This window comes from Nestor notabilis, unplaced genomic scaffold (genome assembly GCF_000696875.1).
Source record: "Nestor notabilis isolate BGI_N333 unplaced genomic scaffold, ASM69687v1 scaffold16595, whole genome shotgun sequence".
NCBI classification, from domain to species: domain Eukaryota; kingdom Metazoa; phylum Chordata; class Aves; order Psittaciformes; family Psittacidae; genus Nestor; species Nestor notabilis.
Window position 1 is genome coordinate 22,289 of NW_009929925.1, and position 26,962 is coordinate 49,250.

Genomic DNA, 26,962 nt, shown 5'->3' on the forward strand with positions numbered 1-26,962 from the left:
CATTGCCAGCCCCAGGTTCTCAGGGTGTCTCAGGGCTGGGGGGGGATTGCATTTACTGTACAAGTGCCCAATGAGATTATGGGGAAGCATTGTCCCTATTCCTGGCAGTCTTGAAAGCCAACAGCCTGTTGTGGATGAAGTTAGAGCAGCAAACCAGCATCCATAGGCTGCAAACTGCTTGGAGGGCACAAGCCAAAGAGTTCCACTGCTATGAATTGTTGTGGGTCATTGACATGTCCTTTTGGGTGGAAACCAGGCCTGCAAACATGTGCTAGGAGCCATTGCATATTCAAGGACTGAAGAGATCTTCCAGTTAAATTTGGAGGAGGCTGTGGCTGGAAGGCTTCTCCTCACCAAGAACTTGGTGGCTTTCCTCACAGAGTAGTTGCTCAGTGGTGAGGGGCAAGGAGCAATTGCCTGAATTTATATATGCAGTTCTTAAGACACATTAGTTTCCTTTCAGTTCAGTGGAAGCCCTCACAACCATCTTAAACATAGGAAATATCAGACTTCAGGTTGCCTTAATTCATCCCTTTGTGTGCAGGCATTATTACAGTTTTTAATTATAAGTATTTCCATACATATTTTTCCAGTAGGATTCTTGCCTCATTCTGTGAGTGAGTAATTATTCAGTTTCTTTTTATCTCCCTCTTTCATTACATTGCCCCAGGCTTTGTCTAATACAATCCAAAGCTTTCACTGAATGAAGAATTATTTATTTTCTCATGGGCATTTCTGTGGTGCTCTGTGTTCTGTTTGTGTGTTTCACAGACACTTAATGAACTTACCTTCACAGCACATGTCTGCAATCAGATGGGGCTCCTGTCCTTGTGTCTTGGGTTTACTGATGCACAACAAGAAGTGCATCAAAGGTGGTAATCTTGGCTGCCTACCTTGGTGCCCAGCCCTGCAGCTGACATCTCTGAAGAAGGGCTGCTCAGCTGGAAGGGCTCCACTGGCTTAGTCTTGCTCCACTGGTTTTCATTTTGCCTTCATGAGTCAAGGAATACTGTGTATTTCCTCTTTCTGCTTCTGTTCTCTGTCGAACTAATTCGTCGCACCTTCCTTTGGTTCCCTTTCCTCCCTGCTCTTGCATCACCCCTATCTTCAGACTGTCACAGCTCCACCACCACTGCCCAGCTTTCCTTTTGTCATAGTTGCTCTTAACATGTCCCAGAGCGTAGATGGAGCCTTTTTGTCCAGGACTCGTCTGTGCCTGAAAGCCCAGCTCAGATCAGGGGTGGTGGATGAGGAGAAGGCTGATGCTGCGTGGGATGCTGGAGAAGGGAGTAGAGCAGAGACTGGTGCTGGTCCTGAGGGCCTGCCTGCTGAGGTGGTACCACTGTATGCCACAGCACGTGGGGTTTTGGAAGGACTTCATGTCTGGGCCATGTGTTTCTGTGTTGCAGGGGTGCTGTGGTGAGGCAGGAGAACAGTTTGGGCTTCCATTGGCTGAGGTTGCATAGAATCCTCTAGTTGATTGGAGAAAGTGACAATTGTTTCTCACAAATATTTCTATGTTAGGACTGCGGACAAAGGATGAGTTTGGTCTGTTGTTCCTAAATGCATCCTTGTTGGCTTCTGCCAGGGGAGGTTGTGTCATCCATCTCTTCGATATTGATATTCTTCGATTTATGGAGAGGATTAAAAAATCATCTTGTGTATTGTTGTTATTGTATGGTTATCTGTTGGGATTCAATGTGGTACATTGCTATAGGAAGTTATAAAGGAGCTATATGAAAACAAGGAAATCTTCAGTCTATCACAGCGCTTGTAACTTCTCTAGAGATAGATGAAACAATAAATACCGGGTGAGGGAAGTTAATCTGTGCCTGTAGTATTGTATCAAATAACATGAACTCAGTGTGGGTTTCTGTGGCCAGTTCGATTTCCCACATGGTTTTATGGAGCGTTATTACAAAGGTCCCTTGCTGCGCTGCGTGCAGGAACACTGCCCGTGGTGCCCTCCTGTCCCACCCAGCCCTGCAGCACCTTAGAAAGGTCCTTGCTTCCATGAGTCCTTCTGGATGGCTGCTCAGGTCCTGGCTGTGGTTGCTGGGGACCTGGAGCGAAGACACAGTGTGAAAGGGCTGGTGAGGGCTCACTGGACAGGGGTCCAGCCTCCTGCCTGTCCTGCATGCCAAGAGCAGGGCTGCCTGCAGTGCGACAGGAGCTGCTTCTCACTGGTGCTGCTTCCCTCTGCGCAGGGGCTTCCCTGTGCCCACCCCAGCACCCCCAGGTGTCTCTGCTCCAGGACGTGGTGTGGAGCACAGCGGGTGCAGAACAGCCCTCAAGCTTTTCCTTCAGAGGATGGTGGTCTTAAGTCTTTTCCAAAAGGCTTAATTTGGGGAAAAAGAATACCATTTTAATTTAAATTCTTAAAGAAGGCTCCACACACAGAGAGGGTTTGGGGTGGTTGCTTTAAGTCTGAGCTGGCATTAACACCACAAGACCAAGTGTGTGTTACATGCTGTGCCTTGGAACATGCAGAGCCTCCTCGGAGAGCCCTCGCAGCGTAACATATGAATCATTCCTATCGCTGCCGGAGGAAATAATCCATCACCTCTATGGATAGTCCTAAATCTTGTTCTGTGCTACGAAAAGCCTCTTTCAATCACTCAGCAGCCTTACAATTACAATATGGACAACAGATTTTTATCCCTGTATCTTTTCACGTTCTCCCAGCCCTTTTATTATATTTTAGTGATTTTCCCATATTCACAGGCTGCTCTAGTTCACCTGAGTGTTCACAGCTAAACAACTCACACTGAAGTTACTATTTTTGAGTGTATGTACAGAATACATTAAGAAAACCAACTGGGTAGCGGAGTCGCTGAGCCTGCTTTTGGTTACTGTCTTGTGTTCCCATTCAGATGTTCTTTTCCCGTTTCTTTTCCTAATACTGGGAAAGATAAAGCTCCCTGAATGCCTGAATTCCATCTTGGCTGTCCCCAGCACTGAGAAAGGAGTGGACTGAAAGACTCGACCTCAGTGACGTTGCCGAGTCGTGGCAAAAGATTTCTTGCTGCTTAACTTCCTCCTGTTGCTCTCCATACAGTACTTTGCAGGCTCCACTTTTCAAAACAAAGTTCAGCTTTCCTGCTGTCTTTCTCCAGGGATGACAGTATTCATGGACAATATGAGGCGACAAAACCGTACACTGTCCTGAGGAGCAACATGTTGTCAGTTCAGGTTTTGGTTAACATGCAAGAGGAGCCCATCACTGCAGAAACTGCTGTGTGCAGCTCAGCTCACGGTTCACGTCTCTCACGTCCCTCATTTGTAACAGCTTGGGCAGGTTGGGTTCATGCTGGTCAGAGGAGCACCGTGAGGAGCAGTGGATGCCCTTGCAGACTTGTGGGGCTGTCGTGGGGCCTGTGGCCAGAGCCATGGCTGGAGCAGGAGGACACAGGGCTGAGGGCAGCACTTCTCAGAACAGCTGGTAGGAAATGTACTCGCAATTGTGCTTTGTTTTTATCACTATAATTAGCAGGATCAATACACACACTCCTGCACTCATCTCCACATATAGCAGTGCTTACGCCTGTGCCTCCCTGGGGAGAGCTGTGAAGATTTCAGGGATCTGGAAAATTCTCTGAAGTTGCAGTTGCCCAAGAGTAGTTCTGTTGTGTGTGCAGCTCTGGTGATGCAGTAGTGGGAGAAAAGTTTCACAGCTGTAGGAAGACTCAGTGAGACCTTTCTCTTCTCTCCCTTTCGTGGTTGCTCAGCCACCTCTGCTCAGCCAGTGTGCACGTAATGTCCAGCTGTACAAAGGGATACCCGTGTGCTATCAGAATTAAATCATACAGATGGAGAATGGCATCTCTGACCATTCCCTTAACTCCCTTCTCATCTCTTCCCTCCTGCTGGGAGGTTTCCAGTTGGCTTTCCATCAAGCTGCTTCTGGTCTGTTGGTGCCTCTCCTGGGGTTGAAAGGCACAGCTGGGGAAGTGCAGGATTTACTCTGGGTATTTTCTTCCTCAAGTGCAGGGGAGGAACCTTAGAGATGCTCTTGTACTTCCAGTGGTCCCACACAGATTTTCATCTCTGGCAATCACTTCTAACAAATGATTAATTAGTACTTTCAAGTCTTCTGCACAATTTAAAAAGTGGTGGTAGGGGATGTACATACAAGTCAACCTTTCTTGGCTCTTGTTTTCTGTTAAACTCTCTTGGGTTTTGTGCACTGACCCTGGGGGACTGTGAATATGTGGGGATGCTGCTTATCACAGCCTGAATAAGCAATGTTCTCATTAAGAGCTGATGGGCTCACAAGGCCCCATGAAGAAGTTAGCTGCCTGAGCCGAGCAGAAGCTGGGACTTTTGCCTCCCTCTGGGCTTTAGCCCCTCCTCATTAAGCAGGTCTGGGCTATTGATTGGGAGCTTGTGTTTGGAAGAGTCTTACTTACTCTATGCATTATCTTGACAGATTGATCAGACCTGATTGAGAACCTCTTAAAGGAACGAACAGCTGTAATGGGAAAGTTGGACTCTGTCATCCGTTAGGATGATTCTGGGAGTGAGAAGAACGAGGCTGACATCTTGGAGCAATTGTATTTACAATTAACATGGCTGAAAACGATTGCCTCTATTGATCCCCCCTTCCTGCAATTACAGCCCCATTGTTTACATTCCAGCACTTCGGTTATAAAAAGGAAATTCAATAATTATTGCATTATTTAAAGTTAAAGTGCCACAGAGTTTGCTGGCTACGCTTGCTGGTTGATTTAACGTTCAGTAAAATCCATGCTGAGCTCTCCGTCTTTAGGCTGAGCAATATTTGGCTTTTAATGAGACTTCAAGGGCTGGTGGAGCAAACCCAGTTTGCTGGGTGGCTTCTGGGATCCTTGGTGTGGGAATCCAGAGGCGTTTCAGCGTGACAGGCGCCAGCCTTGTGGCCAGGGAGGAGAGCATCTATGGCCCATAGCTCCTGCCTGGGCTGGACCCCCTGAGGAAGGCTCCTTTCCCCTGCTGCAAGGGCCCCCAGCTCGTATGTTGCCTCGTAGTTGTTACTGACCTCCCCCCAGGTAGACAGGTCTCTGCTCGCCACCCTCTGTGTTGCTCCTGGGCTCCTCTTTGAGAAAAGTCCTTGGCCTTGCTTCCTGCCCACTTTGCAGTGGTGTTGCTGGGGTTCGTGGTGTGATGCCCAGCAGGTCTGTGCCTGCCTGGGGCTTGCAGTGTCTGCATCACCCCCATCAGGGAGCCAGGGCCATTCACTTAACACCAGGCAGAGCTGAAGGGCATGGAAAATACAGAATCAGAAGGGGGCTGTAGGGGCAGGCTGTAAATTGGAGTGGTCGGTGCTGTTCTTCAAGGCTTTCCCTGTGACTTAGGGACTTCCATCAAGTACGTGAGCCTCTTTGGCAGGAGGGAGTACTACATTTCCAGCCCTTTGGAAAGAAAAATAAAGATCAGAAACCAAATAGCAAATTGAAATCCAGATTTGTTGCGCAGTCTCCCTGTCCTCAAAAGTGTTTTTAAGGGTTTGAGTGATACTGAGGAAGATTTAGCTGGAGGTGGAGGAGTGATGCTCACTATGATGCTGGTCCAGTTACCACAAGCTAAACTGCAAAAACTTGTGGGCTTGTGAGTCTGACCTCCACAGTTGTCTGTTGCACAAGGAGCCTGCGAGGCTGGAAGGAGAGAAGGGTTTTGTATGGCCACTTCTTCAGAAGCAGTAAACAATTGCAGGACGTTGGTGGAATACAAGAGACTGTAAGTTCATAGTTTGAACCTGCTGTATGGGGAATCGATTTTTCCTCCTTTCAGAACATCTGTGCCAGGGGCTGTGAGCGCACCAGCCCTTCCCAGGCACAGCCCACATGTGTTCCTGCTGCAGCCGCCCACTTCGTCAGCGCCAGGAAATTCCAGCTCGGGATGCAGGTGTGAAAGGAGAGCAAGACGGATGGGCCAGCGCTGACTTTTATGGAGTACTTGGAACAGGCCAGGCTCAGACAGCTGTATCCACATGACTTTCATTAAAAATTCAGATTCTTCTCTTCCAGGGCTGTGTGATTTATCTCGTGCAGCAGATCAGAGGCACATGGGGGCCGAGAGGCGCTTACGAGGTTTCTGAGGTCTGCTGCAGGGTCTGGTCCCTTTCCACAGCGACCTGTAGCCTCCCCTCCAGCTCTGGCAGACGGGTTGCATCTCGCCTGGCTCCCCGGGGTGCACTGTCACAGGCATGGCTCTCACTAGCATGTGGAATGTTTCCTACCAAGCCTGTTAGTAATTAACCGTGTCTGACTTCACCCTGAGGAAGAGTCAACCCCTGGGCATCCTTCTGTGCTAGGGATGTGCTCACAGGGCTGGCCGGGCTCCAGCAGCTCCTCCTGAGCACAGAGGGTGTGCTGGCAGCTTCCACTGTAGCCCCAAGGGGCTCAACATCTTGCATAGCCTCTGTTCCCTGGCTCTGTGTGCCACCACGGTGTCACAGGGGTCTGCAGGCTCTGGGTCTCACTGCTGATGTTGGTTAGACATGGGTGTTCGCAGGGAGAAGTAAGAGCAGTGCAGCCTGCAGTGCTGCTCCCTTCCATGGCTTTTGTAACCCTCCAGCAGTATTTTTGCTCTTTCTTCCTCAGCTGCATCTCTTGGTTCTTTTAAATCACTGCTCATTTTACCCATTCTAACAGAACAGAGGTCGTGCAGGGTTCAGTGGTAACAAGAGTGTTACATGGGGGAAAAAACCTCTTCCAAAGATGTTCAAGACCAGAAACTCTTTCTTAAAGAAGCTCCTGGTAGTTGAGTGGCCTCTGGTTTCTTGCAGGATTGTCCTGTAATATGAGAGCCATCTGGAGAAAGCGATCCAAAGTGGTTTGGAAGACATTTCTCCAGCCTGTTTCTCAGTTACCATGCCTCCCCCTGGCCTTCCCGAGGATTAGGGTTGGTAAGCAGGAGGGATGTTGGTGTAAATACGAGGGGATGGACTCCCCTTGGCTGTCCCTGTTAGCACTTTGGCCCAGATCCCAGGTTCTGTTGGTTTGGGGTCAGGATCACTGTGTGGCTGGTGATCCTGTTAGCCACTGGTGGTGAGGAAGTTTTCTTCTCATTTGTGCTGGTTCTCTGCTTGCTGTGCGGAGATCATTAAAAATCATTTTCTCGCATTGGGTTTTGGCCCCTGGGCCTGTTACTTCACTTGCTTTTCCTACATGCAGACACCCTGACATGTGTGGGAAATCCTTGTGCACGTGAGCAAGAGAGCCCAGGCTGCTTGTCATGGGGTTCAGTCACAGGGTTTCTTTCTACTGCTTGTTGTCCTTTTGAGGTCTGCAGAAGGGGGCTATCCTCGAGCCTGTAGAGAGCTTTCTCACATACTCTACAGCTTCGTGGACCACTGAGATTTCCTGAGAGTGGAGGTGGGATCTCACCACTTCCAGAGATGGGTGGTCCTTCCAGCTTGCAGACCAACGGCTTGTGAGACGCCCCCTGTCGACAGTGTGGGTTTGTCCTGAGGGACTTTTAGGGCCCTCCAAAGGGGAAGCTTTATGCAAGATGAAGTTAAGAATGCATAGAAATTGAGCCTTTTTCTAATGAATAATAAACATCAAAAGCATGAGATAGTTCAAAGCAGTTATTGCGTCTCCCTGGTGAGCTGGGGTTACAGTTCAGATATCTGCCAGAACAGTATCTGACCCACTATGCAGAGCAAACAGGGTTTGGAAAATAACATTGTGCCTTCTGGCAACAGACTGCTATAGGGAGGATTATCTGTTCATGTTACCGTGGGAAGCGGGCTCTGCACACAGTGGCTGTAATAAACTTAATACAGAAGAGGTTTGGAGCAGATACAGCTTTGACATCTTTAAAAGACATAACAAAAGTTTCTAGAAATGAGATTAAATGGTGAACATGAACTACAGTAACACCTACAAAGGTATTCAGCAGAAGTTTATTACTTGCGTAATAGCAGCAATGTGGATCTTCAGTCCTGGTTACAACAGTCTCCTCTCTGAAGAACGTAGCCTGAGACCATGGCTCGGGGGTGAGGACTGCCTACAGTCAGACGGATTAATACAGCTGGTGCATTACATTCCATGATTACTGAAAATACTGTGGGTGAGGCAGTGTTAGGTGGGGAAGAGGGCGATGGTAAAATAAACAAAGTTCGGGGTATGTGGAGGATGGAGGTGAAGAGAAAGAAGAACTGAAAATCGCATCATTCCTGTGTTTAAAAGTCAGATTTCCATAGTCACATGCTGCAAACATTTATTATGCTATTATTTATTAGAAGAAAACAATTCCAAGCCAAATGTTAGAGGTGAGGGCTGGAAAGTCAGTTCCCCAGCCTGGTGCGGGTCAGCGTGTCCCAGCACACGTTTGCTTGTGCTCGTGCCTCTTGTGTGCTCACTGGTCTGTGCCTGCACCCTCCACACGCTTCTGCCGTGGCTGATGCTGCACTGGTGTGAACACCACCAGGTGACCTCACCTCCCTCCTCCAGGGCTGGGAACCAGGGCTGTGCGCACTGCGGTCCCCAGAGGGGTCGCTTGCTGCCTGCGGGCCCCTGGTGCTCTGCGGGCCTATAGGCACAACGTGTAATTTTAATCTTGCTTATTTAAACTGTGTGTTCAGACCTTCCAGAAGTGCCCACTTCTTCAAGCCAAACCCAGAGGAAGGGGGAGGTCGTTCTGCAATACTCCCTAAACTGGCCCAAAATGGTCGGGGGTGGGAGGGGGCAGATCACAGGGGGCAGGGCTGAGGCCACCCTGGGGCGCATAGGGAAGAGCTGCAGTGAATGGCTCTTGGTGTTGAGATGAAGTTGCCAGACCTGGGGTGTTTGTAACCAATGAGGAGCTGATGTTCCCCCAGGAAGGGCTGTGGAGGTTGGGGACAGGCGGTGCAGGGGGTACAGCAGATGGGGGAGGTGAGGTCTCTGAGCAGGATCCTCCTGCCCTCATCACTGTTGAGCTTTGCCCAGAGACCTGAGCCCTTCCCAAATGGAAGATGAGCCAGATTTCATTTGATTTGTGTGTAGGGATAGGTGTTGGGAGCAGCACAGTGTTGTTCTGCGGTTAGTGTACATACAGGAACAGCCCGTCTCCCCCGGGAAGCTGTACTTGTGAGCTGTATGGTTTCCATCAGAGCGTTCCTCTGTCTGTTTCTGATTTAAAGTGGAGCTTTGACTAAACCTGATCAATATTTTGCATGCCATGCGTGAAGAACCAGATGTTGGAAGTTTCCTATTGTTGGGGGGGAGGGAGGCGAACACTCCCCAGACTTGCAGAAATCAATGTTCTCTGACAGAAGTTGGTTGCTTTCCCTAAGAACAATATATTCTTTTGATTTTCAAGTTGATTTGTCTTCTAACAAGGTTCTGGTTTAATATTTTGAATTTGTTTTCTGTGATACGGATAAATTCTCACAAGGGGAAAGCTTAACAGTGTGGTGGACTATAACTACATGTACTTGTCCAGTGTCTTAGTGTTTCCACCAACTCATAGCTGGTACTGTCTCATCCATTATGTTATCTTATTCTGGCCCACTCCTCTCCTCCTTTAGATGACTTGACATGAATCAGACCAAAAAATAAGACACATTTATTAAACTGTTTAAACAAATGTTTTCCTAAAATCTCCATTTAAATGGGAGCAGTACAGACTGTGCCTCTGGTTCCCACAGAGACCACGTCCTTAGTATTTTCTTGAACCTGGAACCAGATTTTTCTCTAATTGCTCATCAGGGGTTTCCTCTGCCTTCTTGCAGAAGCTGCTCCTGAGCCCGTTGGCACTGCCTAAGCTTGAACGTGATGTCTGCAGGATGGGGGCTTCCTGACTGCTGGAGGACAGGGCTTACTGTGTGTCTCCTGGAGCAAGACCCCCCAGCCCTCAGCATGATGGGGTGGAAGGGAGGTTTTATTGCAGAGGTTGGACTTAAGTGGGGCAGAGTAAAGCTGGTTAAGCTGGGCCATGTGGGCCAGTCGCGTGGCTCTTGAGACTAGCTCGCTAACCTTAGCCTTTCATGTCTTAAGCCGTTTCTCTTTTTCTGGCTCAGGAAGAGGGTAATGCATGCAAACAATAGAAATGAGAGGAAGAAGAAGTTCTTATGAGGGAAAACAGCAAAAAATCTTTTGAGGGCACCAGTGGGATTAGTGCCCTAGTGGATTCTTCAAATATTACAGTGAATTTAATTAAATACATTGTGATCCCAAAAGAGGCCAGTCTAATTAGCCAGATCTAGAATACATTTATTCTCTTCCCTAGCTCTTCCAATCAGAAGCCTCAGCATCAGCTCCTATCCTATTTTTAATCATTCCTAGACTCAGAGGGCTCTCCTTCCTCCGTGTTAGCTAAGCACATAGCGCTGGGTAATATGTGTCTTTAATCTTATCTTAGCTGTAACTGAGATAATACACATCAGAATTTTTACCAGAAGATCCTAGCTGCACGTAGGCAATATTTTTGATTGACAAACCTTAAGATCATGTCCAAATCACCTTACTTGTGTGCCTTGGCCGAGGTGCATGGTGAGGAAGGAGTTTCACAAGATGACCTAGAAGACAAAAAGAGGTCTTGGGGTTGGATGGTGGGAGCTGGCAGGGATTGTAGCGTAGCTGAAATGTAGGTTTCTGGTGGAAGCACCAAACGATCTTCACTCAGGAGTCTTTTGTGTCATTTGACTTTGGTATCCATTTGTCCTCCACTTGCGATAAGAATTACTGTGGGAACTGGGACAGTTACTGTGAAATCAGCCCTGCTGCTGCCCGGCCGCCGTGCGACAGCAGCCAGCGTAGCTGTAAGAACTGAATGCTTCCCTCTGCTTTTGAGAAGTAATTGCCACATCCTTGGGATCCAGGAAATAAACCAGCTATTTGTTTCCCTAGCAGGGACCTCACATCAGCTGTGCTAGACAGCTGATAGATTTTGGTTATAGATTATCCAGGTATAATACTCCTGAACTGGCCACATTGGCTGCGGTAGCGCAGCTTCGTAGGGGGACAGGGATTTTCCAAGTGCTAACCTCTTGTGGTGATACCCAGCTGCATGCTTACCATAGGCTTCTCAGTTTGGATCACTGTCACAGCCATCTTCCAGGCCAGGCTGCTGCTTTCTTCCAGATCCAAGGGAGTAAAACCTAAATGTCAGGGAACAGAGTGCTAGGTGATGGATAGGATGGCACACACTCCGTGCTCTGCTCCCATACGCTGTTTCCAGGACCTGTCAGTCTGATGGGTTCATTGTGTTCCAGGATTGCTTTGGTTTTATTCTTCCTAGTTTTCAATGAGAATTTATCACATTTAATTTTATCTGTTTGACATGAAGTTGGGTCCCCTCCCAGGATAAGCTTTAAATGTGAAAGAATTAACCACGCAGAAGTTGTGAACAGTTATGTTGGATCTGCTATTTTCTTTCACTGAAGATTATCTTGCCCATCTTGAGTTTTGCTTCTGTGCTTATTTCAGTATGTTATGTTTTCTTGCTTCTAAGCAGGACCGTGTGTGGTACCTTGAGAATAAACAGGCTTGATCTTACTGTGTCTTCATCAAATTGTGGTTTCTTACTTAGTTCCCAGGTGGCTTTTTAGCACTTTGCAGTGGACTAACCCAGGAAGGCTGGAGGTGGTAAAGGAAACTCATGTCTCTCTTCTTCGTTCTTCACAGCACCTTCAGCATCACGAGAGCGGGGTTGAAGGTGAAAGCTGCTATTACCACTGCGTCCTCTGTAACTACTCCACCAAGGCCAAGCTGAACCTTATCCAGCACGTGCGCTCCATGAAACACCAGCGAAGTGAAAGCCTACGGAAGCTGCAGCGCCTCCAGAAAGGTCTTCCTGAAGAAGAGGAAGACCTGGGGCAGATCTTCACCATCCGGAAGTGTCCAGCAGCTGAGGCTGGTGAGTGCTGCCTCCCTTGCATGCTCAGGGTTGGGCTCTTGCCCCCTCTGCGTCACAGGATTGGACCAGCAGCATCAGACCCTTCATGCAGTTCTGTGGCAAGCTCGGTGACTTTCTTGTTTGTCTTCCCGGCTGTGGGGATGACGCTTATTGCTTATTAGTAATGTGTTAAGGAAGTTCCAGCTGTCCTGAGGTAGGACAAGACCCTGTTGTACCTGCAGCATCCAGCATATTTCTGCCTCATGGGGCTTGTAGGTGGTGGCTCAGAAGCACCAAATATTTATACACATTCTTCATTTCGTACTTGTAAGTGAAATATTTATGAGTGTCTAGAGATACCATCACATTAGGATAGCTGTAACAAACTATACTTTTAGTAGATGTTTTGCAATGCATCAAATGATGTCCTAAGCACTGGTGCAAACCCATCCCACTCTGTTCATTGGTTTCTAGTATTTCAGCCACATTGGATCATGAGGAAGATTGAAAAGGGTGGGCAGGAAAAGGGGCAAGTGTGGGTCTGTTTTCCATGTTTCCTTTTGAGATAAGGTGGATAAAGCAAAGGGCTTGGGTGAAGCGTAAGCTTATACAGAAAGGATGGATAACAGGAAAGGGATTGCAGCTGTGAATCTAGCAAGAGAAAAGGTGCCTTAAAGGGGGCTGTTAGGCTGGGCAGAACAGAAATTGTACTTTAATAATTTAAAGGGTTAAAAAGATTTTTATGTTAGGAAAAAGCAAGATCTGAATAAGTCCTGTGAGAAGGGAGGAGGGGAGAGCCTGCCCAAGTCGACTGGTACACGCACTGTCAGGGATGTGAAGATGCTGGAGCTGGGGGGTGCCAGCAAAACCCTCCGCAGCCCTCCTCGGCTTCAACCAGGACTTCCCTCTAGGACTGGATAAATCTTACAGAAAAGTGCTCTAAGGAACTGGCATTCCTCAATTAATGTGCATAGAGACAAGCCAAGTGATCTTAGCTTAAAGGCATTGAGAAAGGAAAGTGGCACCAGCTGGAGGAAAATACATGTGGATCTTAGAAACGTCTCTTGAATTAACACCTGTGCTGCATTGCTGTTACATGTGTTAGTTACAAGGATGTGAAATAGTTGCAAAACACCCAGAAAGTAGAACAGGAGAACTTTCAGTAAGAGTTAAATTCAGTCTCATGGGAAAAAGTGACCCATCTGTGAACTCAGCAGAGTGGAGGGCATGGAACACGCTTTCCCAAAGGTCGTGGTGACAGGGAGAGCATGCGGTGGTTGCCACACCGTCCGGAGGGGACAGCAGCTCTTGGAGCCATTCTGCTTCTCCACTGCAAAAAAACATTCGGATAAAAGGATACGTTGAAGTGTTTTATGGTTTGTGAGTTTTCTTAAAAGCAAAATGAACAGAGAGGAGAAACCATGTGTGCCCTTTTGTGACACACAGAACAATCCTGGAAACCTTTGTTTACTTTAGAAATTTGTGTTTACCTAGTCTTTTACTTCAGAAACTTTATCTTTCCTTGTATGTCTGCCAGGATTATAACATTGCAGGTACTGAGAGTGCAGAAGCTGACTAACTGAGAGGGAAAATGGTTTGTTGACCATTTAAAAGGATCTTTTTTTTCTTTTATTTAGTTAAAAGTCTTGATAAGTCACTGCAGGGAAGTCTCATTTTAAAAGTATTTTAATTTTTCAAATGGCCTGAGGTAGTTTCTTTTAAGCTTGTTGATTCTTCAGCAAAAACTGACAGCAAACAAGACACAGTTTCGTTATATTTTATTTCAAAAGATAAAAATACAAGGATAAGCTCTAGAATATAAAGAGGGGGAACCTCTGATCCTTTCTGGAGGTTGCTTTGACCCGAGATGTTTAATCTCAAACACTCTTCCAGCCCATTGTTGAGCAAGGCTGAGCAGACACACCTCGCTGGTGGCTGAGGCACAAGGCACTGGTCAGGTTGTACCTGCAGTGATGGGAGTTGGCTTCTGGTGAGAAGCTGCAGTACTCCTGTGGGGGAAAATGGGTGCTTTCATCTCCTGTTTATTCTGATCCTGTTACGGTATCAGAACATCAACTTTAATATACAGCGGGGTGGTCCCGCTGCCCCAGGGCTGAGGACGTATCCCAGGGGAAGGCAGATCAGGATGCTGCAAGGGTGGCATCCATCAGGGGTGGCCTCATGGCAGGCAAGATTAACCTTGTGCAGGGCACAACAGTAATTTGTTTCTTGGCTTTGATTTATTCAGTGTAATAACTTCATGTGTAAAAAGATCTCTCTCCAGCAGGCTGATCCTTCCTTTTTTTCTGTGAGGTTTAAACTCCCAGCCTTGTTTTTCTGTAGTCTTGGGTGTCAGTGATGTGTAGCACGAATATGCACATACCTGGGCTTCAGTTCTCTCCTGAGACATGTTTGTTTTGTCTTGGTTTTGAACTCTGCTAGTGCGTTTGGCTGTTCCAGCCCTCCAGGAGAGCAGCACATTCCGTGGAGCTTCACCAGTGGCTCTTCCAGCCTAGTGCCGCCAAATGTGGGAAACGCGCATCCTCTGTGGCAGGGCTGCACTCAGGGTGTGCAGCTGGATCTCTGCCTTTCTTCCCCCTGTACAATACCCTGGCGTCTCTACTGTATCCCTATTACAGTTTTCACTGATTTCTTCTGAGGGCTAGGTGACTTCCCTCGCTGCATTTTTATACAGAGCCTCTGGTGGTAATAGGTAACACGAGAAAGTCTTCTGTTTCAGGCACTTTGAGCAGGAAGTGCTTTTCTGATCTGTGACACACCTCTGTCAGGGGCCCGAAGGGATGGTGACTTTTTTTGCTGGTTTGCTGCATTGCAAGTGCAGTGGTTTGTTTTGATGCTGCTGTTACTCCCTGGTAATCATGACTGTGATTCTCCCTCCCCTTCTAGTTAATTATGTTTGGTTTTAATTCAGTTTCCCCACACATGCAATATCAGCTTGCCTTTTTTCCCCAAAGTGAACAAACCTTTTGTTATCACTGCTCTTTCTGAGGACATTTCAATCCTCAATTCTACTTTCTGCAAAACTCCTCTCTGGGATGGCGCCCAGCTCTGGGCTGGCCACCCAGGGAGGTTGTGGAGTCCCCATCCTGGGAGATGCTCAAAACCCAATGGACAAGGATGAGGCTGAGGTGCTGAGCAGGACCATGACTCATGCCTGTCGAACTGCAAGTGCTCAGGCAGGGCTGAGCTGGCAGAAATCCATTCCCTTCTTGTGCTGGTCTGTCTTCTTGCTAGTGTGGCTGGCTGGCTGTGGGTTCACCTCAGCAGTGGTGTGAAACATCATCCCTCTCCTCACACTTTTGTCTGGTTGCTGTGACCAAGAGCAAGCAGGCACAAGAGATCATGTTATAAGGGGATGCCAAGTTCCATGGAGATGGTGGGATACAGCCCATTGCTGCTGCTGTTTCCAGGGCAGACCCCCAGGCCAGCCATGATCCAAGGTGAGGTGCCAGCACATGCAGCCGTGATCACTCCTGCTGCTGCTGCTGGAGACCTTTGTGGCTTTGCTAGAAATGTTGAAGGAGTAATTTCCCTTTTTTCTGTCCCTAACCTCAGCCAGTTTGTGCCAATCTCCTCACCCGCAGCTTTACATACAACCGCAGCTTGCAGTAATGAAAGATGGCTCACCCCTCATTCCTCAGCCTTGTGTTCTGGGAGTGATGGAGTTGCCTTGTCCCCTTCCTTCTCCCGTCCTGTTTGCTCAGTGGCAGAGAGCAGATGCCAGGGTTAAATGCCGTGTCTCACTGTGTGTACGTACTCACTGGTGTGTGCAAGCATGTAGGAAAAAGCATCACTGTCTCTGGGGCAGTGCGTAGATATTTGCTTGTATAGATGCATCTCAATCTGTTGGAAGAGTGTCTGATCATACCTTAATTAGTCCTCTAACAATCTACAAAGGTCAGTGCCAATTGCCTGTTCATTTACATTTGTAATTGTGATGGTTCTTGATTGCACATTAGTTGCAACTCATTCCCTCCCACCCCACAGAAAACACATGCAGCAGCCTAAGCAACAGCCTTGTAGACACAAGGACCTTTGTCTCTGCTTGTGCCAGCAGCACAGCCTTGACTGAAACTTTTGTGTCTTTTGTGGAAAAGAGCTTTACAAGCTGCACTCCACTTCCAGTAAAGGGATGATGAAGTCATTGGGAGGGAAATTATATGGACATCAAGCAAGAAACCCGGTCCTCCTTGAACTGGATAATTAAAGACAATTAAACTTTTCTGCTTGCTCTAAGAAGTGTGGTAATTATGCAGGAGACAGGGAAGTAAGCCCAGGCTGGACATTCAGTCCTTTTCTTGATCAAAAAGAATACAGCTTTAGGGCTGGGGGTTTATTTTCCTCTATGAGTACTTCTGGACATCTATTGCTGTAGTATCTGGGCTGCTTGCAGTGCAGATGTCAACCCCTTGCTGCAGAAGCATCTGTATAACGTTACCCATAAGCTAATTGATTTTTAATGATGGGGGTTTAGAGAAGAAAAAAAAACAACAACATAATAAAAACCAAAACATTCTCAAGATGTAGGGATGGATGCACTTATGACTCATTAGGTAATGGTAGAAATGAGTGAAACAACCTGCACCAGATTTTCGTTCTAGCTTTGAAAATGACTCCTTCTAGAAGGCATGGAGTACAGGCAGCCTGGGTTTCATTACTCTTCCCGCTGTGCAGGTAGATGGGTCAGGTGGAGCTGAGGCAAGAGACCACCTAGAGTTTAGGATGCCCAGGAGTTTCATCTTGATCATCCCCTCATATGAGTCCCAAATTTGTTGGCATCTTTGAAGGGAAACAGAGATTTTGGCATATGTAAGTGCAGAGGACAATTTGCATTGCCAAGGGGTTGTGTTGGTACAAGGAAAATGTGCAGTGCCTCTGTGGCTGGAGGAGAGGGTCCCGCCTGAGGCACGAGCAGCCGAGGCTGCGACCACCCTGCGCTACCCAAGGCAGGGGCAGAGCCATACCACTCGTAGCTTCTGCAGGAAAAACTGCTGGGTATGTACTGCGAGGGGATGCTGGAGAATCCCCATTTCACCCCAGAGGACCAGTCCCCTGTGCTGGGCATACTGTTTCAGTAATCCTGCTAATCTCTGCCAAATCCTTAGCAGCCATCCTCTTCCAGCACACAGAGTCATTGTTGGGGCCCTCGCATGTGAAGGGTGAGGGCAGGCTCTCGGGAAACCCTTGCTAAACTTGGCCAAGTGCAGTGAAAAGCCCCTTTGTCTGGACAGGAAAGGGGCTGGAGCAGGCGTCAGCAGGAGGATCCCTGCTGCCCATCTTCCCATGCCCAGCCATGCTGAAGCATCCATGCTGCTGGCTCTGCCAGCAGACAGCAAGGGACCAGCCACTCTCCCTTCTCCAGAGGGGTTGATTACAATTAGAGGAATATCTATACTGTAAAGCTCTATTCTGGTGCTTTTCCTCTCTCTCTGCACCCCAGGCAGAGGTGGCTGTAGTGTCCATCCACATCTTCACTGAATTTTGGTATTCGACCTTCTGAAGGCTGCAAACTGTGGACTGAAGTTGTGATGTGGATGTTTAAAGAAACCAAGTGCGTAAACAGAAGTGAGGTATAGCTAGAGCACTGCCAGATGAGAAAACCCCGTGTGCTTTAAAAATAGTAGTTATCCAACCCAGTTTGGCTCTGCCTCTGCAGACAGCTGGATGCTCGTATGGTGCTTGCACCTCTTTTTTCACTCTTAAGTCATACGAAATGCTTTGCTTGTGTTCCTCTTTCTTAAAAGCAGTTTTGTAGCTGTACCAGGGACGTGAAGGAGAGAGGTGATGGCAAATGGGAGCGAAAGCAAGTTCCTGTGTGATCAGGAGCAGATTTGGTCATGAAACACTCAGGATGTGGTTTGCAGTGTGGAAAGGTTTCTCTTAGACAAGAAGTTTCTTTTTAGCAGGAGGGAGGCTTGGTGGCAGCTCCATTTGACAGTTTAAATGTGTGACTTGGAAGCCCCACAGCACCAGTTGTCTTCTTCCCTGTGGCTGAGGCATTGCTCTCTGAGATCTCTCTCCTATCCAGGCTCTCCAGTTCTCCACCTTCCCTTGGTGGCTGTGCCCTAGCCTTAGGAATTATGATTGGCCCATCTGTAAAATGAGTGAAACAAACTGTGGAGAAAGGGGAAGGGGATCTTCCACAAAAACCTCTTGTGAGGGAACCATACTGTTATTTTCCTACCTTGAAGAGTGGGCAACCATGCAAAGCATTTTGCATTCATGGTCATCAAGCATGGACTAATTACTAATGTAATTTGTTACAGTAGGGATGTGAGACGCTTTTTTGGAGTGGATTTTTTGTGATTGTAGGCTCCATACTTCCAGTGGAACTTTTGAAATGAAAACTAGTAATGCCAGAGTATATTCCTCCCTGCCTGAAATAAATTTATTGAGGTCAGATGTCTTCCACTTGGTCTCAATTAAAGGAAATGTAGTCATTGCTAATACTGGAGGAACACGCGTGTTGCTCTCCTGCATCTCATAGGGGTAATGAAGGATTTCAGGAAGGAATAATTAGTCTGCTTTCGTAAGCCTCTCTCCACTTTTCCGTGGGACTTAATTGCACACAACAAAAACTTCCTAAAGCACATTTCTTGCACAGTGTCTGCAGGAGGAGAGTGTACAGAGTTTGTACTACACTGCCTACCAACCAGAAGCACGCCCCAGCTCTTGGCTCTGCATGGAATGTGAGACCCTTGCAGGGAGCTAGGGAAGAGCAGTGTGCAAGGTGCGTGCTGAGGGATGTGGTGTATAACTTCATACCTCATGGAAGTGAGACTACCAAATGATGTTCATGCCATCTCCTCCCCATCTCCTCCCACTGCCCTGCCTCTTATGGCTGGAGAAGCTCCTCTGGTTTTGTGCTGCTGCCAGTCACCCTGTCCTCCTCAGAATGAGATTCCTTCCTCTAGTGTTTAACAGCTAACCTCGTCTCACATGTTTCCTCTTGCCATTTCCAGGCTTGTCCTTGATTGACACATTTAATAATCTGCCAGCCCAAATGACAGTCCGAGCTCCTGTATGCAAACATCAAATGCTGCCCAGCTTCATTAGCTGCTTCTCAGGCTTTTTACCTCTCTCTCTCTCCCTGCAACCCAATATTGTCTTTTCCCAATATGTTATCTGTAGCCCCTGAAGGCAGCAGCCTGATCAGCCTTTGTTCCCAAAATGTGGCATGTAAATCCAAGCAGATCATCAGCGGGTGAGTGGTCAGAGGTGCCACAGCAAGCACCTGCAAGAGGGCGGGAGGCTCTTGGGTGCCCTGTCCTGTGCACCCAGCTTTCTGCCAGGGACTGTTTCCTACTGCTGGGGTGTGCAGCAGCTTTGCTGTTGGAAGAGGAAATACATTCCTGTTAGCTCATCCTCAGACATAGGGAGTGAGACAAGCTATTGTCCTGTTTTGAGAAAACATTTGCCCACGGTACAGTAACATATGTGAAATAGCAACAAAGAGGAAAACAGCTCATGGCGATGTGTATGTTAAGCTGATTAAACTCACAGTTCCCCTTTATAGCAGCATTTTTGATCTCTCTGCCAGCTCCACCAATACCCCCACATGCAAGATTATCATCTTGTTTTCAAAGATCTTGTGTCATCTGTGTTCATTTAAAGCAGGACAGCTTGTTGTGCTCCCCTTTGTTGTTCTGCTGAACATTGGAATTTTTTTCCTTTTTCTGTGAATTGAATGGCTTAAGGACCTTTTTTTACCTTTCCATCCATGACTGATGGGAGTCTTGGTATTCCTGTGCAGGGTCTCTCCTCAAGGGTGTCCAGAGGCTGGGCAGAAACAAACTCTCTTTCATGGCTGGACAGAGCCAGATGAAAACTTTTGGTTCTGCTTTAATTCCATACTGCTTTAATGGTTATCTACAGCCAGCAGAAGTACTTTTTGCAGCCATGGGTCAGGGTTGCTGTACATGGTTAGCTCCTTTGGAAGGTCTGAAGACATGAGAACTGTATGCTTTAAGAACTTTTAGGGACTTCTAAGTCAACATAAGGGAACTTCCTTGTCCTAGTATTATTCTGTAGCATGCAACTGTTGTAACTCTTCCCTCCTTGCATCCTTTCCCCTGCCCAAATTTTGGAGAATGTTATTCCCATCCCAGCAGCATCTTTCTGTCTTTGTGCATACCGGGCTCCATGGCACTGTTGAGATCTATCTTTGCAGAATGCAGGGGTAAAGTTGGTTCCCCTTTATTATCTGGCAGAGGCCGATTTCCTTTTGTTATTTATTTTTTGGGGTTGGTTTTGAGTTTAAAGTAAAAAGCAGTTGTGCCTTAGATCTGTTTTGACCGACCAGCAGTGACTGGATAATCTCTAAAGGATATGAAAGGTTTAATCATTTTAATTTTGTTTTTATTAAAGTTTATCGTGACTTTTTTCATGTGCCCCTGGTAAAGCGGGGGGGGAACAGAAATCTACACAAACCCCCAAGCATTCGCTTAATGAAACTCTAATGGGAGGCGCCTGGCGGGAAGGAAGTGGTTAGATAGCTGGGCTGGGGAAGGCAGACCAAAGGCACGCTGTAATATTACTGGAACGTGGCAGGAATCTCATAAACTCCCCATCTAGCTCCAGCAGACACTTGTCACTGGGAGCTCATGGCTTTCATTAAGCAGAAAGAGAGGAAGCTCTGACGGCTGACTTGTTCCAGAATGTTTGTCTTGTTTGGCTGCATCTTAAAGCCCTTTCCACTTAAGAAAAGTCAAGGGGAAAACATCACCAGATGCTGTAGTAAAATGCTGGGAAGCTCCTGGTTCATCTCCTACTCTGCTTTTTTTCTCTGCATCAAAGCAAGCTCCAAAGCCAGACAGAAACCAGGTCGTCAGAGCACAGGGTCTCTGCTGAGCTCAGGCAGCTGCTGTTCCCTTTGAGCAGAAGAGTTGCATCCCTGTTGCTCTGGTCTCACCCTTGGTACCAAGCTTGGTCACCAAAAGCTCTGCTATCAGTGGCAGCTGCACCTTCTGCTTCTCTTCACTGTTCGTCTTCCCCCTCTCTCCTTTCCAGTTTTAGAATAGACAACGCTTCTCTAGAGGCCTTCGAGGTGGTGGTTGCAGGTGCAGGTTAAATTCAAGACTGAAGGCTCTCCCTTTCTGGGGTGAATCAGTAAAGCTGTGAAGACCTTGGAGGTTGAACAGTGGTAGGTACTGCAGCTGGGTCTCAAGATGTGTTGGAGAGAGAGTAGATGTCAGTATGAGTGACACAGGACTCATGTTAGCAGCAAATTCAGCTCATGTTTGAAGACTCATCAGAACCACAGTGCTGCTTCTGTCCAAGTCTCACACTTGCTCAGATGCTGTGTCTGACTGAGCACCCTGCTTTCACATTCTGGTGGTAAGGAGAAAAAGAAACCTTCCAAAAACTTAGACACACATGCTCCAGCAACTGCTTCTCCACTGTCAACCCTAATTTATGGTATTCATCTCCACAGTATTGTATGGTAGCAGCTTGTCTCCGGTATCTTTCCTACAGGTTTGACTGTTCTGGCCATTGATGCAAGGCTGTTTTCTCCCTTTCAAATTAAATACATCTGGAATGAACATGCTTTCTTCCGAGGTAACAGGTTAATGAGTTTAGCAAGTTGCTTCTATTGCATGCTTTTGTGGGTGTATTAGCTTGGAGTATCTTTTCCTGTTCTGCTGTTGACCTGAGCTGAAAAGGGCTGGAGTTCCAGCACATAAAATTGCTGATACCTCGATGCCTTCTTTCCTAAGTTGCCCAATAACAGATCAGGTGGGGACAGTGTCAGAAAGAAAAGTTCAGTCATGTTTAACTGGGCACAGGCTTTGTGTTCAAAGTGAGGATGTTTAACTCATTTATAAGTAAACAGGGGTGTAGGGTGAGGAGGGGCTATGAGAGGGAAGCTGCCTGCCAGGCTTTATGTTCATCCCCTTCCTGAGGAGCTGCTGTATGGCAAGGTCCAGCAGCTGCTGGTTCCTGGGTGTCATTACTGATACAGAATGAGTTAAACCAACTGCCTCACCAGGCTCTGTGTGGATAAGAACTCTCGTGCTCCTGAGTTTTGCTCTGCTCCTCGTGTGGAGGTGCAGCCATGCCCCACTGCAGCATCCCAGTGTCCATTCACACCTCCCGTGCCAGGAGGAGACGTAGGAAATGTAAACAGGACCCCAGTTCCAGATGGTACTTCAGGGTTTGCTGCAGCTCCATGCACACTGAAGTTTGGTCTCTCTGTGGTGGGCAGCCTGGAGTCCTGCCTAACGACTCCTGAAGGGCACTGCTGGGCTTGGGACCTCAGTGCTCTACTTGGTCATACAGGCTTATCCATAAGGAGCATCGGAGGCCGAGGCTGTTTCCCTGGGATGGGATTTGCCGTGGCTGCGCACTTGGGTTGTGTGTGGCAGCAGCACCGCTATGAGGTGGCAGTTTCCGGGATTCCCTTCTGCCCAGCTGTGTCCTTCTCATCTGCACACGCTGTCAGGAGTGAACCTTTGTGGGTGGTTTCTGTGTTGGGGATGAAAATGGAAATTGTTCTTGAAGCCAGGCATCTTCTCCAGGCACATGACCATGTTCCTGACTGCTGCTGTTCAGGGTCAGAAACGGGGCTGGCTCCTTTCTGACGCTGACACCAAAAAGGTGTTGCAGTGCACCAGTGCTGGTCAAGGGCTGCAGTTTGCTTTCTGCAGGAAGCATCAATAGGGCATCAGGACGTCGTGGGCAGGAGCTTTCGAGCTCAAGGGGGCCCAGAGCTGTATAGACATGCATTTATGTAGAGAAGCTGATGCACGTCCTCAGGCTCACGCTCAGCACTGGAAAAGAACGTCCTGCACCTTTCCTCCCTTCAGGGAATATCCCTGCAGAGCATCAGTTCCTTTCTTGTTTGTTTCTGTCTTTTCCCTGTCCTGATTCTCTCATCTTCATTTTGCTGTGGGAGCACATGTCTGATGGTCTTTAACGGGCAGGACTGGAGCAGGAGAGTGTCTGACCTAAACGAAAAAGGGCTTTGAGATCTTTGTTCAGAGGAGGCATTATGAAAATGGAAAGTATTCTCATCCTGCAGCTCATTTGTTAGGATTATAGACTTAATTGCAAGAGATACAGAGCTTGGCTTCTGAAATTGATTTTGGTTTTCTTTAAGAGCCAAAGGCAAAATGAGATTGTATACGTTAGCAATGGGATGATTTGTGACACGGGTTTTACAGCAGCTGGCACAGGGCTGGTACTTGCCTATATTACTCATATATACATGCTTCTTTTTCCTTCTGTAAGGCCTGTTCATCCTCTGGTGATGATGTTAAGCTCCCAGAACTGCTAAGAAGGAGCTACCACGTGCATTTATTCTTCCACTAAAAACTTGAGATTATTTAGTACCATGTCTGGCAATGCCAGTGTCTTGCTCTAGCTGCTTCAGAAGGAAATTTGGGGACCTGTAAACATGTAACAGCCTACCTCAAATAAAGATCTTATCCTTATTCTTACTAAAACTTGGTTCATGTATGCCTTAAACAAGAGAGTTTCTAATTCTTCCAAATAGTTTTCTTTTCTGAGTGGTACGTCTTGATGCCCTTGATGCCCATATCTTTTGTTTTGACCTCAGTGATTTCTTAAGGCCACGAGTTCCAAAGGTTAATTGGGAGCTGTATAAGAAAGTATTACCTATATTTGCTTGAAATTTGCATTTCTTCCATGTTCACTGTCACTCCTCCAGAGAATGGAGGATGAGAGGAGCAGTATTGTTTCAGCTCCCTTGAACCAACCTTCATTTGGATCCTTCTGTCAAGGCCACCTTATTTCTTTTCAGACCAGGCAGTTTTAATCATCTCCTTTCTTGTGTGGGTACCATTTCCTACTCCTCTTTTCATCCTTTTAATTCATCTGTGGCCACTTCATTAAATAAATGAGAGTGTTTAATTTTTTGTCCTGTTGCACACGTCCTAACGTGCTGTTTCTCTCCCAGGCAGTGTGTCAGGTGTAGATTTCTTCTGGTCTGCCTGAAGGGATGTTCTGGCCTTCCCAAAGCTGGCACAATGCACCACGTACCTCCCACTTAATGCCCTCCTTGGTCCTGCCTTGGGACCTGAGCTCTTAAATCTCAGTGTTCTTGTGGAGTGGAGCATGGGGGCCCCTGTGCAGCCCCTGCTACCACTCACCAGGCTGACGGGGACAGAACATGGGATGGACTGAGTGTGACTTGGGAGCGTTTTTCTTTGCCTTCCTGATCTGCTGGCATTCATGCAGGGCAGATGCTTCTGCTCCTTTTCTGGGAACTACTATCTCATTTGGTTACCAATTAAGCTGAAGCGTTCTGGCCTTTTCCATCCTCCTTTTTATTGTTACGAAGGGTGAATTAGGGCTTGCTGGTTAGGATTGTTCTCTGGCCTCCGCTGCTACTTTGCTGCCTCCTTTGTGGCAAAACAATGGCATTAATTTTGGCCTTTGCGGGCAGGCAGGCAATCTGGCAGCACACAGTGCCTGTCCGTTCCACTTCACTTGTGCAGCCACCTCGCCTTTCCACATCACCTACTCACTTTTCTCCTCCTATTCTTTTCTCTTTCCTCCCCTTTTGTGCGTGCGTGCCAGTGTGTGTGGTGTGAAGGATTGCTCAGGGTGTATTTTGTTTCAGTCTGGAGGGGGTTAGAGGTCGCAGCCTGGATGCCGAGCAAAGGGAAGCAGGGATGTGGGTGATACGGGGCGAGGAGACCTTTCCCTGCTGCACCAGTGCACCCAAGACAAAGCATGGATCTCACTGGAGATCTTAGAGCTGATGAGGGACGTGCACCAGGGACAGTCAGAAATGTGAAGTACAGGTCTCATGCATGGCAGGACCCTCAGGTCCACCGTGTTCCTGCCGTAGTCAAGTCACAGCTCACGGGGAAGCGGTGACCCCATTGTGGTCTGAGATCTGGATCCTTCTTTGTTATTTTAATCATGTAAAAAAGAACAGAGGAGTTGGAAGCTGCTGCCCACAGCCAGTTGCTGCTGCTGCTGCTGACAGCGTAAGGCAGTGCTTGCTGTGGCCCTGTGCAGAGTAGCAACTCCAGCTTGATACGGCCAGCCAAGTGATGAAAGAAAGGAGGATGTTCTCCACGGCACATGCCCGCGAGCCCCTTGCTGCCGCCAGCTCCTGTCGGCAGGTCCTGCGGCTGCTTTCAGCCCTTAGGAGAGCTGCTCTGGGCTCAGCTCTTCTCTCAGCACTGAGACTCCAGCACACGATGGCTCTCACCCGCTGGTCCTCAGCCGGCGTCGGGCCCTGCTGAGCCGCCTGCTCCAAAGGAGCGTGGCAGGCTTGGTGCTGCCAGGGGAGCCCGCTGCAGCTATGGAGCACACACAGAGTCAACAGTTTCCTTTCTTCTGCACAAATCGGCAAGGACTAACCTTGTCATATCTAGTGCAGCGCTAACGGGCGCCTGCCTCCAAGGGGTAATCATGCAGGCATAAATTCGGAAAGTTGCTAAGCTATGAGCAGTCTTATGAGCATTAAAAGTGTCCTCTTTGCCAGAAAGGTCATTCATAACTTGGCTGCGCTGCTGATGTACAGTCAGTGATATTGATTGATTAATGTATAAAAAGCACCAAATCCATTTGCTTCTATGAAAGAGAATAAAGTGCAGTCGACTCTCTCTTTATTTTCACCTCATCCTTTTGTTTGAAGGACGTTTTTTTTTTTTCTCTTTTTGTTTTGCCAGCTAGGTTTAAGGGGGTTACAAAAAGCCAGTTTCTGCCAAGTAATGCGTTCACAAAGGGAACATTGATTCACATCAGTGTCGCTTGAATTACCCTTAAAGGTTTGCCAAGGAGTTGTTCTTATATTAACCTTCTGTTCATCAAAGACAAAATAAATAAATAAGTCATAAAATCGGCTTCACTGCCCACACTGGAGTTGGATGCAAAACAGGAATTTGTGCTCCAGGTGCTGCTGCTCAGCCCCTCTCCCCCATGCTTTGGGCCTGTTCCCTCCTGCAAAGCTGCTTCCTCCCGAGCCCCCCGGCTGGCCCCACGTCTCCCCTCTCGCCAGCGAGGGCTCTCCCTCCCTGCCCGCTGCTCCCTCCTTAGGGACAGGCTCGGGGGCTGCCCCAGGGGCAGGGTGGAAGTTCACTGTAGTGCAGAGATTTGTTGTAAGCAGCTGCCCATGGGCCTTGGCTCTGTGGATGGGCAGGGGGACAGGGGCTGCAGCTCTGTCGGTGCCCTGCAGGGTTAGAGCCTGCGCTCAGTGTGCTCTGAGCCTGCCACTGGGCCGCTTTTGCAGTGTCAGCGTCCTCGAAGCTACCTTGAGTACTCAGGTGCTATGCCTGTGTGCTTGCTACCAGGATGGCATGTGCGAGTGCAGTGTGTGCTCTGTTCTGGACGACGACCAATGTTGATGATTTCAGGGGAGAGAGTGTCCTGGAGGATGTGTTTTCTGAAGGATTTTGTATAGTGTTTTGATTTAATCACTGCAAGCTTAAGTAGAATGATTTATGTGTGGAAAGACAGCCTTGTGATGACCCAGGACATTCTGCCCCATCTAGCTTTATCATTCTTCTAATTCACCATAGGTCTTATTTGTTGTTTGGGACTTACTTGACTACTGATAATTAGTTACATGTTGTTCCCTTCTCCTGCTGGTTAAATGGGAGATATTCTTGTGCCTGTGGAGCTTTGTGCAACAACATCCCACCTTCTGCTCTCCAGGGTGCATCTGTATTGTCTGTCCCAAGTTACCATCTCCCATAGTGAATGTGTAAGGGCTTTGCAGTTGTCTGCTCCTTTTGGGATGATGGCTGGAGAGTGTGAGTCTGAGTGATTGCTGTTCTCTGCAGCAGGAGCTGCGGTGCTTTTTGTTAGTGATGTTAAACTAACCAAACTCTGCGTTTTCACTTGGTCTCTGTTCCAAAACCTATGAAGGACCATTGGGTGACATTTCTTCTCTTGAGCAGGGAGTGTCTTAGGATTTGTTCTGCATGTTGGGCAGCTGTGCCCATCACCCTGGTCCATAAAACACAAAGCTCAGATACCAGCCTCACTTGGCAACATCTCTGCATGAGCTGTCCCCACCTGGCTGTCACAGCAGACAGTCTCCCCAGCATGCAGGCCCATAACAGCCCCCAGATTCTCTGTGTCAGTCCGGATATCCTGAGCCACTCGGCCGCCAGTGCTGCAGACGCCCGTGTCAGACCCCAATTCCTGCCAAGGGCTG

The 26,962-nt window shown here is 47.9% G+C and overlaps 1 protein-coding gene across 1 annotated transcript in view; it reads left to right on the top strand.

Moving 5' to 3' along the window:
- LOC104406273 (zinc finger homeobox protein 3-like) overlaps positions 1–26,962 on the top strand; it is a gene marked incomplete at both ends in the record, with an annotated part of 96,430 nt that overhangs the window by 22,282 nt on the left and 47,186 nt on the right. The window contains 1 exon segment of the mRNA XM_010015207.1: positions 11,595–11,826. Coding sequence (XP_010013509.1) covers positions 11,595–11,826 — 232 coding nt within the window.